This window comes from Triturus cristatus, chromosome 12 (assembly GCF_964204655.1).
Source record: "Triturus cristatus chromosome 12, aTriCri1.1, whole genome shotgun sequence".
Taxonomy (NCBI): domain Eukaryota; kingdom Metazoa; phylum Chordata; class Amphibia; order Caudata; family Salamandridae; genus Triturus; species Triturus cristatus.
In genome coordinates this window covers 286485442-286503550 of record NC_140595.1, presented here as the reverse complement: position 1 = coordinate 286503550, position 18109 = coordinate 286485442, and the positions used below count along the sequence as shown (strand labels likewise).

The following is an 18109-nucleotide window of genomic DNA, read 5'->3' as shown; positions in this document are numbered from 1 at the left end:
GGAGTGGCTTAGCAATGAGTCAGGAGGGGTTTAAGAAGTAATAAGGAGGAGTTTTGGAAGGGAGAGACATCTAACCATAAAAGGATAAGCCCATTGCAATTCACAAGCTGCACTTCTAATGTTACTGTAGCCATAAAGGACAGACAGCAATAGTAAATGTGCTTCAGTTCAATCCTGGTACTGCAACCACCTCACATACAAAATAAGGAAGGAATAGACTTAGAACAGGACTCCAAAGAAAATAATGTTAAAAGAAATTAACTTCTTTTTATAATTTAAGAATATATATATATATATATATATATATATATATACATACATACACACACATACACACACATTTAATTGAAAGGTAAACAATGATAAATAAACAACATTTAAATATGTTATAATAAAAACCTTTCAATAACACTTTTTTAATTTAAAAATAAATGTAAATTTAAATACAAAACAAATTCATATCAATTCTATATACAACTTTTTTTGTTATTTCTACAGAATAGATTAATGTAAACAATTTACGTTAGGTGGGATTGAAAAAACGAAACAATCTCATTTTTCAATATATTAATCAAATTATACATTTACAAAAAATTAAGTTAATATTGTGGTAGAATTTTATATTTTGTTCCGTATTTATATAACTTACATTAATAGTGAACATTTAAATATTTTACTCCTTTTTTGCTAGTTAAATAAACTTTCAATTTTCCACATACTTTACTATAGAGAGAGATTGAAAATCTCCCTATAGTAGAGGGTACATTTCTGTGTCTCACTTTTAGGAAGCATAGGTTGAACTTGAAGTGCTGTCTATGGGAGATGTTCAGCAGGGCCAGACTAGGCATAGTTGGCTGTGGTTGCTTGACCAGGAGGCTGCAGGGTGGGGGCCGGTTTTGAAGCAGTGGGGCCAGCTTTGTTACTGGGGCCGGTTTTGCAGCAATGCTGCAATATCGATCCTGAGTAACAAAAGCTGGGGGACGGTTTTGATACCCAGCAGTGCTTGACACTTGTGCCCTACATCCCCTGGGGGATGGGGGACGGGCCCAAAAAATTGTCAGGGCAGCTTTCAGTTCCTAGTCCGGCGCTTATGTTAAGTATGCAACCGATTAACTAAAGAAGCAATACAGTTTAATCTATAAAGTTTGCAAGGTCCAAATCAATTTCTGAAAAAGTACATATTTATTAGGTATCAAGTCAAAGTCAAGTCAAGTAAAAAAAAACTTTATTTCGGAGAATCTCCATAAAAGTACATAAAATGAATATAAAAACATTTAAGAACAATGGATAAAAGTGGTTACAAGTTAGTGGTACAGCCGCAAGGCTAGATTCCTGTCAATTACATATAATCATGTGCCTTTATAGCAGGGTACAAAACAAATCATGATGACATATTTAAGTACCGCTTCCGTTTGTGCCATAGAGCCCCCAGAAATTTTGCCACAGCAAACACAATGTGTGCAGCCATTTCGCTTTTGAGAATTCTAAAGGCTTCATGACATCTGGTAAAACCCAGATTCCTACAAACGGGAATGATCCATTTCCTGCGCGCCTCAGTATAGCCCGGGCAGAAGAATATTAAATGTAGCTTGGTTTCGTCGCTTACACTGCATGCCGGGCAAATACTGGATGTCGGCGCGGACCAACGGCTAGTAAGAGCACGAATTGGCAAGGATCCATGCCTCCATTGCAAAAAAAGCTTCCTGATTATTGCAGGGTAAACATTGTCAAGGACCAGTTCAAAACTATATGTGGTCTTCGTGTAAAGGAATTGATGTGTTAAGGACCCTAAAGATTTTGACGGTCGAAGTAAGGGAGCCTTGGAATCATAGTACAGTTTGGTAAGAGCTTTTTTGGGAAGCTTGGAGCAGGCATTCTCAGGGTCGTTCCAAAGTGCATCTAGACCCAGGCTCACCAAACTATTCCTTACAAACTTAAGCCAGTCAATGTTGCCCGCATTTAGGAGGCCAAGAACTTCCTGTAGACCCTGTCTATAGTGAATCAGTTCAGGCACCGTCCATAATCTACGCCAATAGATCACGGGACGAAGCGCCAACTCTTCCTCCAGGGGTCTAATGCCTAGGTCAAGTCTTAGAGGCACTAGGGGTGTACTCCGAGGAAGAGCTACTAAACGCCTAAGAAAACTGTTCTCCTCCTTTCCCAAGCTGTGCAGGACTTTGTGACCCCATAGTTCGCTGCCATATGTGACTGCTCCTCTGGCTTGTACTCTATAAATATGAAGGGGTGGGCCAAAAAACTAAAAGAAATATGAGCAAAGAAACACAAGCAACTCAAGACCACTTTGGACCTTCTTAAACCTCATCAATGCGGTATAGCTCGAGTCCTGTTGCATAGTGAACACCGGACCAAGGTCTTGACATATCCGTCACACAGGGAGTCAATTGCAACAAAAATAAAAGTGATGGAAAGAATTAATCTCAAGCACCGACAATTGCTCAAGGCTGTATCCCAATCCAGTGTTCTTCACCCACTAAGCGACTGTAGACAGAAACCAGCCATATGTAAATCAGCCTTCGTTCTGTTCCCATAAGAACAGTCCATCACACTTGGGGTAGCTATGGCAAAAAGAAACAAGGTGATGGCATGAATGCTTGAATTAATCTCAGCTACTGGGGTTTGCCCAGGCTGACTGAATCCCATTCCTTTGCGTGGCCCCTGTTTCACACTAGACAAAGGCAGCCAAATGCAAACCAGTCTTGATCGAGCTCCAATAGGAAAAGTAGCTGAACTGCCAGGTCAGGTTCCCTCCAGTTGACAAAACAAAAACACAGGATGGTGGTTTGGGTGACCTGTCATTAAAGATGGCATACAGATGCTTGTGGTTGGTAACAAGAGTGTAAGTCCAGCCTGACATAAAGTAACACAAGTGAAACAGACCACATCCCAGTAAATCAGTGGAGCCATGTGATCTTTCTGCCAGTATCAAAGTGGCAGTGTGAAGGCCTGCACTGCCTATTTAATAGTGCAGAATTGGCTTTCCTCATTTTGTATATGAGAAAACATACACGAAGGGCCATAGTCACAAGGAGGGGGGATTTGAGGCCAGGGCCAGCCCATAATAATTTGTGCCCCCACCCCAAAACGACCAAGGGACCTGACATTATAGAGGTGTGTTAGTTCAGAAGGTGAACGAGCAATACAAATGTATTTTAATTTTGGTTGTATCACATTACATTAGCTGTGTGTTCCAACACAGGTTAAATAAATGTCAGGCTGTCTTCTGACAAATTGAATTTTATTATTTTATTGTCGATATGTTAACTATTCTTCCTTTGACTGCAAAGTGAGAGGATTCTGTAAAGTGAACTAAATGACGATCTCGCTGTTGTACTGGAATTAGGCAGCAACGGAGGCCTAAATCATGCAGCAATATGATCTAAATTATGTGGCAAAAAAACACAAATTATTCAGTTTAATGTGGCTCATGTTTTATTAGTATCAGTCATTTTTGTATGTTGGCAGTGTCTGGGAAAAAGTTTTACTTCATAAATTACACATCCAAATACCGCTTGCTGTAAGTAACCGGAAGGTGACCACTGAAACCTTGCGAAGGACCTTCCACTGCAAGGCAGCACGCGTTACTGCATTTTTAGTAACATTTGATCAATTTGAGTTAGAAACAAAATGTGTTTGTTATTAAAATCTGAAGATTAGGCAGCAGATGATGAATTATGTAGCGAATGAGGTCAATTCGTAATTTTGCGGTAAAGACTGCAGCCACAAATTTGCATAATTCCAGTGGCCTTATGTACAGGGAGTGCAAAACAAACACTGTAGGATGTCAATCTTGTAAATGTACTGAACAAATATTTCAACATATACCAGCAGTTACCAAAGCAAAAATAAAGCACATTTTCTTTTGTAATTTTTAAGTAATAGAAACAAAGATTTTAATGGGATCAAAACAATTCTTGTTTATGCACAAGTGATAAATAATGTATTGCGCATTTGTATAGCACCTACTGCCCATATGTATGGCAGGGAAGCGCTTACCTATATGGGCAGCGAGCTACGCCAGATAGGGTGGTATGTGATTAGGAGGGGTTGTCTTTGTCTAAGGTGGATTTGCTTACATTTCATAATGCAGCAAAACAGCTTGTTGCACTGCGCTGTGTGAAAGGCAGATAGCGGAAATTTGCCATTTTCACAAAGATGTGGCACATTTATGCTGTCTTCTAATGCTGGTGCACTGTGTTCTGCCTAGTGCCAAGGCATGAACTCTTGTGCCATGATGCAAGGGTGCCTGCATTACTGGCAGCATAGTGTTTGCTCAGAATGGGACAACTTCCTGCACAAATACAATCCATAGAGGCCTATTCTTCTTGGTTTGTGTGCTGCACAAAGCAGCACACAGAGAATGCGAAAGCAACAATAGTAAACAGATATATTTCTCCTTCTTACACCTCGCTGAGGAAGCTGTATCATTTTGACCCATCCCCAAGTTTACTAGCTTTAGTAAATCTGGGAATGCACCAAATTCCATAGGTGGATGCATGAAAACGCCCATGCTCCACCCATAGAACACCTTCCCAACGCAAGGTAACTCAAGGCAGCAAGATGCACTGCCTTGCATTACTTTGTATTTACTAAACTACACAAAGCCATGCATTGCTAAGTACATACCATAGATGATTATGCATCAGGCTGTACCACAAAAGTGAAGCGAGCTTGATGCAAAATCTTAGTGAATTTGCCCCCTAGGTTATAGTTCAGGGCCAGAGCTGGCATTGTTGGAGGGACAGAGAAGTGGAGAAAGATGCTGGGATATGTATTGCTACTATCATCTCATATCTGAAAGCCATTGTGAGATGTAAAGAAGCCTCCATAGTATATAGATCTTTGGAACCTGCTGTCATGGACTAGATTAAAGTCATTTAATTGAGCCACAGTGTGTGATAGATCTCTGCAGTTATTCCATGCCTGTTCATTTAGTGATGGCTGGTTAATTGAATGCACAGTATTGGTGATGGACGACCATCATAGCAGATATGTCTTATGTGAATGTAAGAGGTGTAAGTTACAGTTGGCTGCCGACCATTGAGTGTTATGGTATAAGTATCAGTGTGGGCCAGAAATGTTATGTATGAACTTGCATAGCTATAGAATATTCCAGTGAAGCATAGGTCAGTTCTTATTAACTTACCTGCCTACTGAAAGTAGTTTGCTGGTTGGGATGTTTCCAATCTGTGGATCGTAAGCTGAAGACTTAGTTTGAGAGTGCAACTGTTTTTTCAGGTTCTGTTTCAAGGATGTGTGGTGGTGTAGTTGTCTTGGAAATAGCCATGTTTCCAACTGTCTTCTGAAATGTATAGGCTCCTCCATGCTTTGATTGCTGGCTGGTAGGGTTTTCTAGAGCTTGGCAGCTTGTACTGAGAAAGCAGTGTCTTCTATGGATTCTAATGGTAAGGTGGGATGATAAGTGGTGCGAAACCTGGAGTGCAGTGTCCTGATTTGTTTTTAGTGCTTACATTTAGCTTGTAAGTATAGCTGTTGTTTTCCTTGGAGGCTCTGTCAACAATGTAAAGTGCCTTGAGCATTGCCTTCTTTGCTATAGCCAGCTAGTGGAGTGATAGCTAGGCTGTAGTCATGTGTTCTCTTGGGTGAAGGCAGAGACAAAATATTGCAGCAGTATGTTGGATGATTTGTATTATGCGTATTGTGAAGGTGGGTGTGCCAAGGTACAGGCTGTTGGCATAGTCAAGCTTGGAAATTACGAGCGTGAGGATGGCTTGCACTCTCTGTTGGTATCCAAGGTATGGGAGGATGTAACAGTGTTTTCATATTGTAGAAAGGCACTCTGTTTTACGTTAACATGTGGCATCAATTATGGGTCTGAATCCATAGTTACCCCTAGCTTTATGACTTTTCTTGATATTGTTTTGGAGGAGCCTCATGTTCATTAGGCCACGTGGGTAGGTTGGCATTTTTCTCACTGTCCCCAGGTCATAAGCTCAGGCTTTGTGATATTTAGCTTTAGATGGTTATTCATCAATCATGTCTTTATGACCCGATGGCAGTCATCAAGTTTAAATTATAGAAGTCTTTCACACCATCCATTTTTTTAAAATGATTTGGGTGTCATCCACATAGTTGTAATAGGTGAAATTGAATGATTTAACCAGGCTGGGTAAGGAGGCTAGATAGATGTTGAATAGTAGAGGGGATATGATGGACCACTGTGGGACCCCAAAGTGGTGTATGTGGGAAGCTGATAGGAAAACCAAACCTACCAGAGATTCAGGAGCAATATCCAATCAGAAAACTCCATATTCCAACATGGCATGGTGCTTGGATTAGCCTATTGTGCTGATGCTGAGGCAGAGTTATCACATATGACTTATATTTGACTGACATTTCTCCAGTTTATACTGGCCTGTTGTAAAATACCGCCTGGTGAGATTAGGTATCCACTTTACAGATTATTTTGTTTGCAGGAGCCACATAGTTTGTTAGGTTAATGTGTCACCTGCAGAGGGGTGCAAATACTCTAACTAGAATTAGTGTGAACCTGAATGACTTAAGATAGCCAGCCATGTCAGAAAAAGCTGCTGTAACTGATATTTTACAAATGGGTTAATATCTAGAGAACCCTGCCAAAGTCAACACACTAAGGATTCATCTCCTTCAACCAAATGATGTGGAAACCATTACCAAAGCATTTGAGGCTGCAAGTATTTGCAACATAAATGACTTCTCTAGACATCTCTGCAGGACATCAACTAACTTTTTCAGATTTTTGTATAATGTAATTTAAGATCTATGTAGTATGAATCTGCTTTTTGAACTTTACTGATGCCTATGAAATTCTGTTTTGTCTTTATCTAATTTATGATCTTAGCAGATAAATTGCGGTTATGAGGTCCAATGTAATTAATGTACTAAATGCAAAATATTAGGTGAACGTTTGGGGTAGTGTTTTTATTGGGAGAAATGTGGGGATGATGGGTGGTAGTAATTTTATGACTCTTCAAAGATTTGGGAATTTTCCTTTACAGAAATATGAGGATAATCTGTGATTTAGTTAAAGTTTGGAATTTGTAGGCCATTCTGGGTAAGAAATCGGAATCCACGCAAACGACACCACCACAGACTTCCCTAGGTACCTTGCTTTCAAATATGTTTGGGCCAGGAAGGTTTCATTGGGTGTAGACCAAGTACTGGCCTAAAGATCACAGCTACCCACAACCCCAGAATAGGTCACTTTGCACGGCAAAATCTTCATCTTTCCTTGTGTCTTAGGTCTTAGAGGCCTTAGGGACCCTTCCTTTTCACTGGTGATAGCTCAGTCACATAAGTGGGGTACTACTGTTATCGAGAGAAGTGTAGGAACACTGGGTGGTCAGACCCTTGTGGATCCTCACAGATTCCATTAGTGCGATCTGCTTTTGCTTTCGTTTTGCTGTTCAAAATTAATGCACATAGCGTGCTGCGCAATACAGCAAAACAAAAATCAAACTTGGGACTTTTGGGAAGCATTACCGTGTGTACCAACTTTGATCTTTAAAAAGAAAATGTTTCTGGTGTTTTTCGAGAAACATTTTCTTTTCCAGTCCTGTGGTTGACCCATAGAAGTGCACCGCACTGTGAAAGTACTGTTGTGGACGTCAACATGTCGTCTGTCCTAAAGCAGGTGAAACCCACCAAAATCATGTAGCCTGATGTCCTGTCTAACAAGAATTGATGACAAGTTGTGGGGATATGATGGCCACATTGCATTAACTTCTTTACTTCATGATCATAGGGGTTTTTCCAATTCCAGGATGCCCACAGGATGGTAGGTTTCTGGGACTGGGGAACAGCAGAAAGCACAGTGGTCCAAGAAAGGTGGCAGGTGCTGCTAATAGCCATGCACAGCTAAGAGAAATTCTCAGTTGCCATACATGGTCTATGAAGAAGAGGGCTAGAGAGAGAATAAAAATATTGAGAAGTACAAAGATAGACAGAAGAGAAGATCGAGAAATGACGTTCTATAAAAGGAGAGAAGATTAAGAGAAAGAAAGGAGAGTAAAAGAAAGAGCAGGAGAGAAAGGAATTTTCCATGTCTAGTACACATAGCTGGCTTCCATGCTTAAAATACACAAAGCTGGCAGTCAGCCTACTTTACAATTTTACATCCTTCCACTTTAAGTCCCAACTAATTGATAGGATTTATTGTTGGATTGTGAAAAGCTGAGAGGCTTTGTAGAGGTGGAGCGAGTATCCCAGATTAGCAAATTGATCACTCACTCTGGCAGAAAATCATACAATTATATTGATATCAGATGTTTGAATTTCATGTTCTCACTGTATGTAATTCACCATGCATGAGTTTGATGGGGTGCCACACGCACCGAACTCTGCTATGAAGAATTGCATTTTATTTTTTTTAGAATTGCAAGTTGTTTTTCAATAAGTCTCATAGTCTTTCTTAGGTTTTCTTAAACAGTCTTTTATTGCACAAAAATCCAATTTCAGGAAATTGTCAGACGGCTGACAATTTCCTGAAATTGGATTTTTTTGCAATAAAAGACTGTTTAAGAAAACCTAAAAAAAGACTATAAGACTTATTGAAAAACAACTTTGACTACACATCAGGTGGTGCACCACTCCATATCTTGCGTTCAGCATTTCTCTGCGTTGCAGTTAGCACCAAATAACGGCAGGGGCTGGAGTGGTTATTGCACACCCAAACTGAATAATTGTTGATCTCTACACAAAGAGTACACAGCAGGGGAGTGCGGTCAGTGTGTCCGCCGTTGTCTGTAACTGTATCTGTTTGAACTTTGTAAAGTGAGTTGAAACAGTTTATGCAAGAAAGGGGTCTACACAGCCAACATTCATCCATCATTGAAACCAGACGGACAGTTTCACAGTGTTCAGGCATTCCGCTGTGGTTAATTTTACTCCTAGGGCCTACAGTGGTAATTACTTCCTGTTGAGACAGAACCGATCATAGCCTTTCACAAGGTCAAACAATTCAATTCAATAAAAAACGTTATTCGAATTCTTAGTTAAGACATTCATAAAGGCACATGATATAAAAGGTCAAACAATGGAAGGGCTTGGCTGCCTTCAGACATCTAATACAAGTCATAATCGCCATGTCAAGGGGAAGTTGTTTGCTTTACCTGCTCTCATTTCTGGTGAATCCAGATGGGCATTCAGATAGGCATTTGCCCTGAAAGATAACAAACTTGGAGGAATCACGGGGGTTCTCCGTCACCTTGCGCAGACTGGCACAGTACTCAGGAGTCACGCAACGCCATCCCTCATATTCGTATGTCTTTGCAGGGCACGAGTGAAGACAATGCCCGTTGAAGAAGAAGTGGCGGCATGTGACGCAGGCCCCGCTGTCCATTGGCTGGCTGCATCCTCCCAAGCACTCGTGGTGACAGCACTGCCCATTGGTGGTGCAGGCAATCCCAGGGCCGCAATTACATACTGTGAAAAAACAACAAGCAACATATTACATATATCATACGGAATGGCAACATAAAGAAAGATTGACCTAGAGAAAAAGGGATAAAGCTTAAGTGTACCACAGTAGGAATGGTTAGTGGGGTATTCATGAGGTGCAGAAATCTTTATCTGGCCTTGGGGCACGGGGATATGAAGTTTTCTTTTGCCTTCCTCTTTGACCAGGCCGGCTTCACTACATTCCAGAACCACTAACCGGAGTCACCCCTTAGGAACTAGCTTGGTCTTGCCCCTCAATTATTGGCAGGGCAACGCTTCCTAACTTGGCCTCATAAAACGTCTAGGCATTGCTCTGCAATTTTAATTTTTAGTGACTCTCCAAGCCTGTCTCTGCGATACTGCAGTCATACCCGTCTTCGGTAGGAGCCCCTTTCATAATCAGTAAATGCTATTAATTAGGCAAGGGAACATCAACTTGGTCAGTGGGTGATCAACCATGGGAAGCAATTGTACTTAACAATAAATATTTCTCAAGAGAGTGAACTACATCCAGATCAGATCACATGCCTCTCTCTTATGTCCTATTGTCATTCTTTGGTTTCCTTGCTTTAAGATAAAAAAATTGAAAATTGCTCCTACCCTCAAATACTAAAAGATATTTGCAGTATGCCATAAACACTTCCTGCAATAATCTTCACTTCTTAACATTGGATTCCTACTCATACAATCACCTTCTGTTCCCACTTCATTTGGTTACACTACTACCTTTCGTGAAATCCGGTCTCTTCCCAGATGTCTTACCTCTTAAGCACCTCTGCATTAGAGCATCTACAGTGAATGGGCCCTCTGATGACTCGACCTCATATTTACATCCCTCCTCCTGGTCAGGGATCACATGAAAGAGAACTTGCAGCAACAGCCGATCCATTAGGGCGGAGGATCGCTGCTCCCCCGCCACAACCAGCAAATACAAAGATAATGAAAAGGGTTTTAAACCCTTTTTATTATAATTTTATTTTAATCTCCTGAACACACCCCCAGGACTCTGATGAGTTGTAGGGGTGGATCCAGGGGAGGACACTGCTGGTGGGGGAGTGGTGGGCACTTCCTTCACTGCGCATGAGGGTTGGCAGCCGTCTCAGGTTGGCCAAACTCTCATGTGCAGTGAAGCTCTCTCCAGCCCCATCTGTGTTGCTGGGGCTGTAGAGAGCAGGTACATGCTCACAGTCTTCCTGGGAGCGCAAGTTGCCAGTGCTCAGGCCACTCCTGACGTTGCTTTCATGCAGCGTCCTGATCGGCCGCAGTGCAGTCTGGCAACCTGTGCCCAGAAGAAGAAGCCTGGAGTAGCACGATGTGCTCGGCAGTGGCAGCGTTCAGATAAGTTTAAAAAAATAATATTTTTTCCCCACCTCGAACCCTCACCCACTCCCCACCTCCCTCCCCCGGCCCAGCCCGCTCTGCCACTTGGCAGGGGATGGGCCGCTACTGAGAACTTTTCCTCCCTTTGTTTCATAATTCTGTATAGATACAATTCAACACATACCTTCACCTCCTGACTTCCTCCATAAAAAGGATAGCATCTCCTCTCCTACATTTACTCCAACACATGTCTACCTACCGAATTAGAAATGTAGCAGTTATCTAAGCAGAGCCATTCATCTCATGGGTTTAGAGAACACAGCTTAACAATAATGTCTTATGTCCTTACATAGTTTTCAGGCTGCAGGGATTTTGTCAAATAAACTGTCAGTCTGGGAACTACATCTCCCATCCACAAAACCACAAAGTGGCTTTACCTAATTTTTGGTTAGTCCATTCTTAATGAGAACTCCTACAGGATAGCAAATTCAAAGAATTCTACAGTACTGGTACCTGAGGGCTTACCTCTCAGGAAGCAAAGAGTGGTCATAACTTATCTTGAGTTTTGGAGCCTGGAGGGTCTTGCTCGGAGTAGAAATGATGGGTGGGCAAGTGGGACACTGCTTTAGAAAGATCTAGCCCTGCTGCATCTGGTTATACCATACTGTACTGCTAAATTCTTCAGTTGTTCAATGCTATAAATAATTGGAATGTTGAATATATTATTGTATTCTGGGGCACAGGATATCATGAATAACAAATGGTCCAGCCAATACTGGGGAAGGGAAGCGATTTCAATAAATCTATTTTACACCATGATGCCATGTCAGCTACATAACCCAACTCTTCTGTGCCTGCACAAATAACTTTTGTCCAGAGAGATTACACATCTGTATTCAGCCAATGGTGTTCTCATACCAATTAACCTACAGATTTCAACAATTTTCCAATACAAATGGGGACCAGGGGCACAGAAAATGGTTTAAGGTGGGTCACAGTGAAAAGCCAGTGTCAGATTCACTGCCTCTTGAATTTTCTTATTCCAGAGCAACCAGCTAGTTTTACTCTAAGCTATTTGTACCTTCTGCTTATTGAATCTTTTCCCAGCGGTCGGTGTCTGGTACCTCAACTCTTAGTGCAGTGCATGAAATAATGGAGGAAGTGTGACCAATGGCCGCTTATTGCATTTTAAAACCTTAGAACTACGCTGCAATTTACTGTATCGTCGATGAAACATGGAGAAGAGAGCATTAGAACGGAAGGGAAATACCCAGTCAAGGTTTCTAGGGGATGACATATCACACCCACGTAGCTCCTAGTGACTAAGTTTCCATGCTCCAGATGTGCAGGTGTCCATGAGTTTGGACCCTGTGAGCAACGGGGCGGGTGAGATTAGATTTCCTCTGAGTTCAGCACTTACATTGCAGAGATAAAGAATTTGGTTTTAAACAGAATATGATAGTTAAAGCAAGCACTTAACCCCAAACTACCTACTTTTTTCCTTAAACTATGCAGCTCCTGTTTCATTTATGGCCCTGTACAACCCTCATTACGCGCAGTGTGGATGACTGCCTTTTTGGCATGTTGGGATATAGCACCATGCCTGATTTTAAGTTTTGCGAGATCATTCCGTAAAATCTGCTTACAAATGTCAGCAGAAAAGGCTCTGGAATGAGTAACCACATTCAATGAAGAATCTGGTGTTTCGGATCTGAAAACTTGTGAGTCCCGGTAACTCAGAGGGAGATATCGGCCAGTATCATAGATCCCTTCTCTTATCACTGGGGGAATGTTACAAGTCCCATAGTCTGACAAACTATGCCCTGCAAACTACACTTTGTCTCCCTTCCTTTCACGTGCTCCACTCACAGCAGGCCATCACTGACGGGCATTCCCCGCTGTAGATTATTCTAAATACCTACTTATACCGATGCTTTAATGGCAGTTCTATAGGCATGAAGATAATTCACCAAGGTGGGATCCCATACCACTTATGAAGCCTACAATCATGAGACCCCGCTTAATAACAAAGACTGTAGGAACCCATCATACTGCAAATCTGGCAATATTAGGACTTAAAGAACAAATTCAAACCTATGCTGGCTTCACCTTCTGTGCATAAAAGAAACAAACAAGCTAATTCCAACTATCAGCATCTCTGGATTAACTGCTGTCCCATACCCCCATACATTCTGAAAAATATCTTTAAAGTTACATCTGTGATCAAACCCACGAGAGGAGCCGTTAATTAAGCAGAGAATCATACAGTAAATTTAAAATCATCCTATAGAAAAACAATTCTGAAGAAGCAAGTACTGGACCCTCAACAAAATGCGCATCTTTATGGTATAGCCCATTTTAGCTAAACTAATGAGAAAAGCAGATTATCAAGACCTCAGAGTTCCCTTAGGAAGACAGTCTCCACTCAAACCAAGTGATTGGTTTCCAACCTTGAAGAGGCAGTGAATCAGCAATAAGTACAAACTGTGGTACACTCAAGAAAGCAGCAGGACCCAAGAGAGGTGGCACACTTCTACTTGACCTTGCAACAACTTTAGATAATGTAGTCCACCAGCTTTTACTTAAAAGACTAAATGATATAGAACTACATGGAATGGTCCCAAAATCCATTCAGTCCTTCCTCAAAAATCGAGCACCAATTGTGTCACTGCCTCAATAGCTATTACCATCATTTTTGTAAAAAGGTAAGTATCCACCAAGGCTTAACAATTGCCCCACTTTTCTTCACCAAATATTTAGCTCCACACACTGAGCTTTTCAACCCCTGTAAACTTATCTTTTACACCCTCACTGACAAAACTCAGATTATTTTTAAGCTGAAAAATACCGTCATATTTAGGAGAGCTGGTTGTACTGCATGCTTGCCTGCAGTTCAAAAATCATCTAAAGCAAAATCCTTCTAAAGCTTAGTGTACACTTCCACTGGCCAATACAACAGGGGTGTTGTTGTGAATGTTGTTCCACAAAACCTTATTCTTCCTCAGAGAGTTTGGCTGCATGACTTTCTTCCTGAAAATATTACTTCACAGTTTTTAACTGCAAGACTTTCAGTGCACACATACCAAAGAAACACTTGATGATAGGATAAGATAACATGATTGACTACATCACCTTTGCTACAGTAAAGTAGCCTGTTGCTCAAGCCGGCACATGGAAAAGCAGCAGATTAGCCTTATTGGTTTGACTCTACTGCAAATCAGGAGAGATGTAAAATGCTTCATTTCATGAGAAGCCTTCTAAAAGCATCTGGCACCTTGGAAGTACCATGAACATTTATAAAGGCATAACAAGCACATATATCCAACAGAGTTTGGAACTTACATTACAAGTGATCCAGGACAAAATAATGTTTCAGTTTTTAGTTTGTAACTTAGGTATTGCTGGGTTAAACTTGGAGGTAAGCAAATAAATTAATTTGGCCACTTGGATAAGTGACATTCTTTCACTACATAAGAAATGCAGGAAGACAGCTTCAACAGGGGTCAAGGATGGACCTTGAGTTGGGACTATGCCTCTTTGGCAAATGTAACAAGCATTTGCAATGCAATAGGTCTCGCATTAATTAAGTTTGAGCTATTGGCATTGCTAAATATTGCAACACCAATTGCAACAAAAGTCTAAATAAATAGTAGGCCAAAAAAATGTGTATTTATTTTTGTAGCAATGGTGGCATGCTGCGCTTTAGATGAATATGTTTAAAAGTAAAGTGCGCCATACTGCGATTGCTACAATAGTTAATTGTGGATGCGTTAACAATTGATGTGTGCACTGATGGCTGGTGGTGTGTGTGCCTGTAGAAATTGTGCACTGATGGCTGGTGGTGTGTGTGCCTGGTAGAAGTGTGCACTGCCGGCTGGTGGTGTGTGTGCCTGGTGGAAGCGTGCACTGACGGCTGGTGGTGTGTGTGCCTGGTGGAAGCGTGCACTGACGGCTGGTGGTGTGTGTGCCTGGTGGAAGCGTGCACTGACGGCTGGTGGTGTGTGTGTGCCTGGTGGAAGCGTGCACTGACGGCTGGTGGTGTGTGTGCCTGGTGGAAGCGTGCACTGATGGCTGGTGGTGTGTGCCTGGTGAAAGCGTGCACTGACGGCTGGTGGTGTGTGTGTGTGCCTGGTGAAAGCGTGCACTGACGGCTGGTGGTGTGTGTGTGTCTGGTGAAAGCGTGCACAGACGGCTGGTGGTGTGCGTGTGTGCCTGGTGAAAGCGTGCACTGACGTCCAGTGGTGTGTGCCTGGTGGAAGCATGCACTGATGTCTGGTGGTGTTTGTGCCTGTAGAAACTGTGCACTGATGGCTGGTGATGTGTGTGCCTGGTGAAAGCGTGCACTGACGTATGGTGGTGTGTGCCTGGTGAAAGCGTGCACTGACATTTGGTGGAGTGTGCCTGGTGAAGGCGTGCACTGACGGCTGGTGGTTTTTGTGCCCGGTGAAAGCATGCACTGACTTATGGTGTCTGTGCCTGGTGAAAGTGTGCACTGACGGTGTGGTTGTATGTGGTTGTGTGTGGTTGTGTGTGTTTGTGCTTGTGGTTGGGTGTGTTGTGGTTGTGTGTGTGCTTGTGTGTGTGCTTGTGTGTGTGCTTGTGGTTGTGTGTGTGTGGTTGTGTGTGTGTGGTTGTGGTTGTGGTTGTGTGTGTTCTGGTTGTGTGTGTGCTTGTGTGTGTGCTTGTGGTTGTGTGTGTGGTTGGGTGTGTGGTTGGGTAGCGGGGACTATCAGTTGTGCGATATCTGTCATTGCACCTATAAAAGGAGTGTGGAGTTACTACCTCGGGCAGTGTAAAGCCATGGGAACTGTCACAAGACCCTCTGTATCATTCCAGTGGGCTGTGGCAGGCCTGGAGTCGGACTTGTGTTCTGTGTTTGCCGCAGGGCATGTCGGACAAAGCTGGCAGTCACCACAGCCACTGCCCTCGTCCGGCCTTGCTGTCTTTGATGTGCCTGTATAGGTTGCTTTCATCTTTCCTGCTCTTTGCTTTCAGTTGTTTTTCTCTGCTTCCTCTACTTGCAGCCACCCATTTGTCCGAGTCTCTTGATCTTTAGTTTCCCCTCTCCCTGTGATCTTTGATAAATGGTATCTTCCTCTGCCGCGCCAAAGTCTCTATCGTTAAACCAGTGGGGAAAGGGCTGCTTTAGTCGCAGAAAGCAAATCCGACAGCGAGTAACTGGGATGAAACCTTACTTGAAAATCTTCCAGGGGCTGGAAAATTAGAAATTACAAAACCGACACCGAACCGAACATATAGGTCAGAAGATTGATTTTCACAAGGTCTGCCATTCTGCCACATCTGATACAACACTGCGGATTGTCTCTCATGTTCATGCTACGGTTGTTTCACGCATGTTTTCAGTGGTCTCGATTAGATAATTCTGCTCCTTTGGACCAGTGAAAAGTGACATTGTGACTGACCATCCAACAGGACAGCTTGTACACAATATTCATCCAGTCACCATTGCACTAGTCTTCTGTAAACATCTGCAACAAAGGCAAATGAGTGAGGTACTTTTATTTTGTTAATGAGCATTGACAAAGCCAATAGGCCTGACTTGCATTTGGAGCCCATGATTGCTACGGTGAAAATACAAAGAATGCAACAATTACTTTTCGTGTCAACGTATGTATGAGATAAACAGTTTAATGTCTGAAGATTCAATTTCCCTTTAAGACGCAGAATAGTCCCTTCTGCACTCCAGTCCAAGCACCCCATAGGAGGCGAAATGATCCACTGAACAGTCCTGACCGTACTTATGTGGGGCAGAGACAAAGACCCCTCTATGTATATGGGAGAGAATTGTTAACCACTGGTCTTATAGACTGATGCACTGTGAAGCCAGACCTAAAAACGAGTTTAAGCTATTGGCATTGTAAACGACAATGCCTTTTATTTGTTTTAAAAACAAAAAACGAAATAAAAGGCATTGTTATTTGCAATGTCAATAGTTTAAACTCTCGTAAATGCGAGACCTATTGCATTGCAAATGCTTGTTTTCAATGTAATCAAATGAGCACTAGCCACCACGTATCACAGTAAGTTAGAAAAATTGTCCGGTGAGGTAAACGCTCAGTGCTGACATCTGCGGAAAGCTGAATGTCATTAGTTCGAATCCTAGCTACGTCCGCCCATCCCTTACTCCCAAAAAAGTAGTGTAAATTATGTACGGGTAAATATAATCAACACCACCTGTTATTTACAGAGCTAAGAAACAGCCGAGGTGGTATATGGCGTGCTATAAAAGAGCAAGCTATTGTTATTTCTATATCGAGCGCTGAGGAGGAGTTTAAATATCAATTACAAATATAGTTCTAATTTATGTGGAACTGCATTCATACTACATTTACTTCAGAAATCCATGTGTCTGCTATTCCTGGCAGCTAAGCCCAGCATGGCCCTCGATGACAGTTGTGCCATCCATTGCACCTTCCATAAAACATATTTATTCCCGAGTAGTTTGGTTTTATCACAAGAGACTTTACAGTGGCATTATTTGTCTAAATGCATAAGGCATTTCACTGCTCCCGGGTCATGGGTCGTGTGAATGTAGCGGACGGCCTAGTAAATAACTACGAAACACTCCCACGTGAAAATAGTCTACAAAGACATCCAAAAAACTGAAAACATAAAGGACACCAGGGTGGACGTGAGAGGCCCTTGAGTCCCATCCCTCACTGTAACTCATCCAAGAAGTGAGAGGGATCATATCTCTTTAAAAACACAAGCAATGTAAACTTGTAAATAAAAAAAGCGAAGAAAGTTCTGCAGCAGTGCTTCAGTTCTCCCCCATGCCCACTTCACCGCCCTCCTGCACTTACCAGCTTAGGCATTTAGTAGGCCAGGAGGGGTCAGCCGGTACGGGGGTCCCACGCTCTGCACCTCTCTTGCAGCTCTGCGCCGTAGTATGCTCATGCACTTCCCCAACGTGGGGTCTGGCTGCAACCACCAACTCACCCATCCGCGACATCCTTCCGCCATCGCCATGCGTTCCCGGACGCGTGACTGGCTTCAGTGACCGAATGAGTGTGCGGAGGGCGCTGGACTAGATTAGCTGCTCTCGGCGCCACGGCTGACTCCCCAGCACAGACACGAGAGCGAATCTTAAGCACAGCCCGAGGCAAAGAGCAGCAGAGGGGGGAACCTCATGGCAAATAATTAAATTAACGGAGCGCGGTGTGCCTGAAGCGGGTGCCGCGCTCCGAAATACAGTAAATAAGCTCGCTACCCTTCAACAACAAGCAAAACAGAAAGCAGCTCCGGGCTGGGGAGGAGACCTGGGAGGCGAGGGCTGCCCGCGCATGCGCAGTACCTGTCACTTTCGCGTGCA

At 42.7% G+C, this 18109-nt stretch overlaps 1 protein-coding gene across 1 annotated transcript in view; it reads right to left on the bottom strand.

Moving 5' to 3' along the window:
• The window catches only part of INSRR (insulin receptor related receptor), a 627856-nt gene that overhangs the window by 267402 nt on the left and 342345 nt on the right, over positions 1 to 18109 (bottom strand). The window contains exon 3 of the mRNA XM_085637005.1: positions 9129 to 9441. Coding sequence (XP_085493131.1) covers positions 9129 to 9441 — 313 coding nt within the window. The remainder of the gene's footprint in view (positions 1 to 9128; positions 9442 to 18109) is intronic.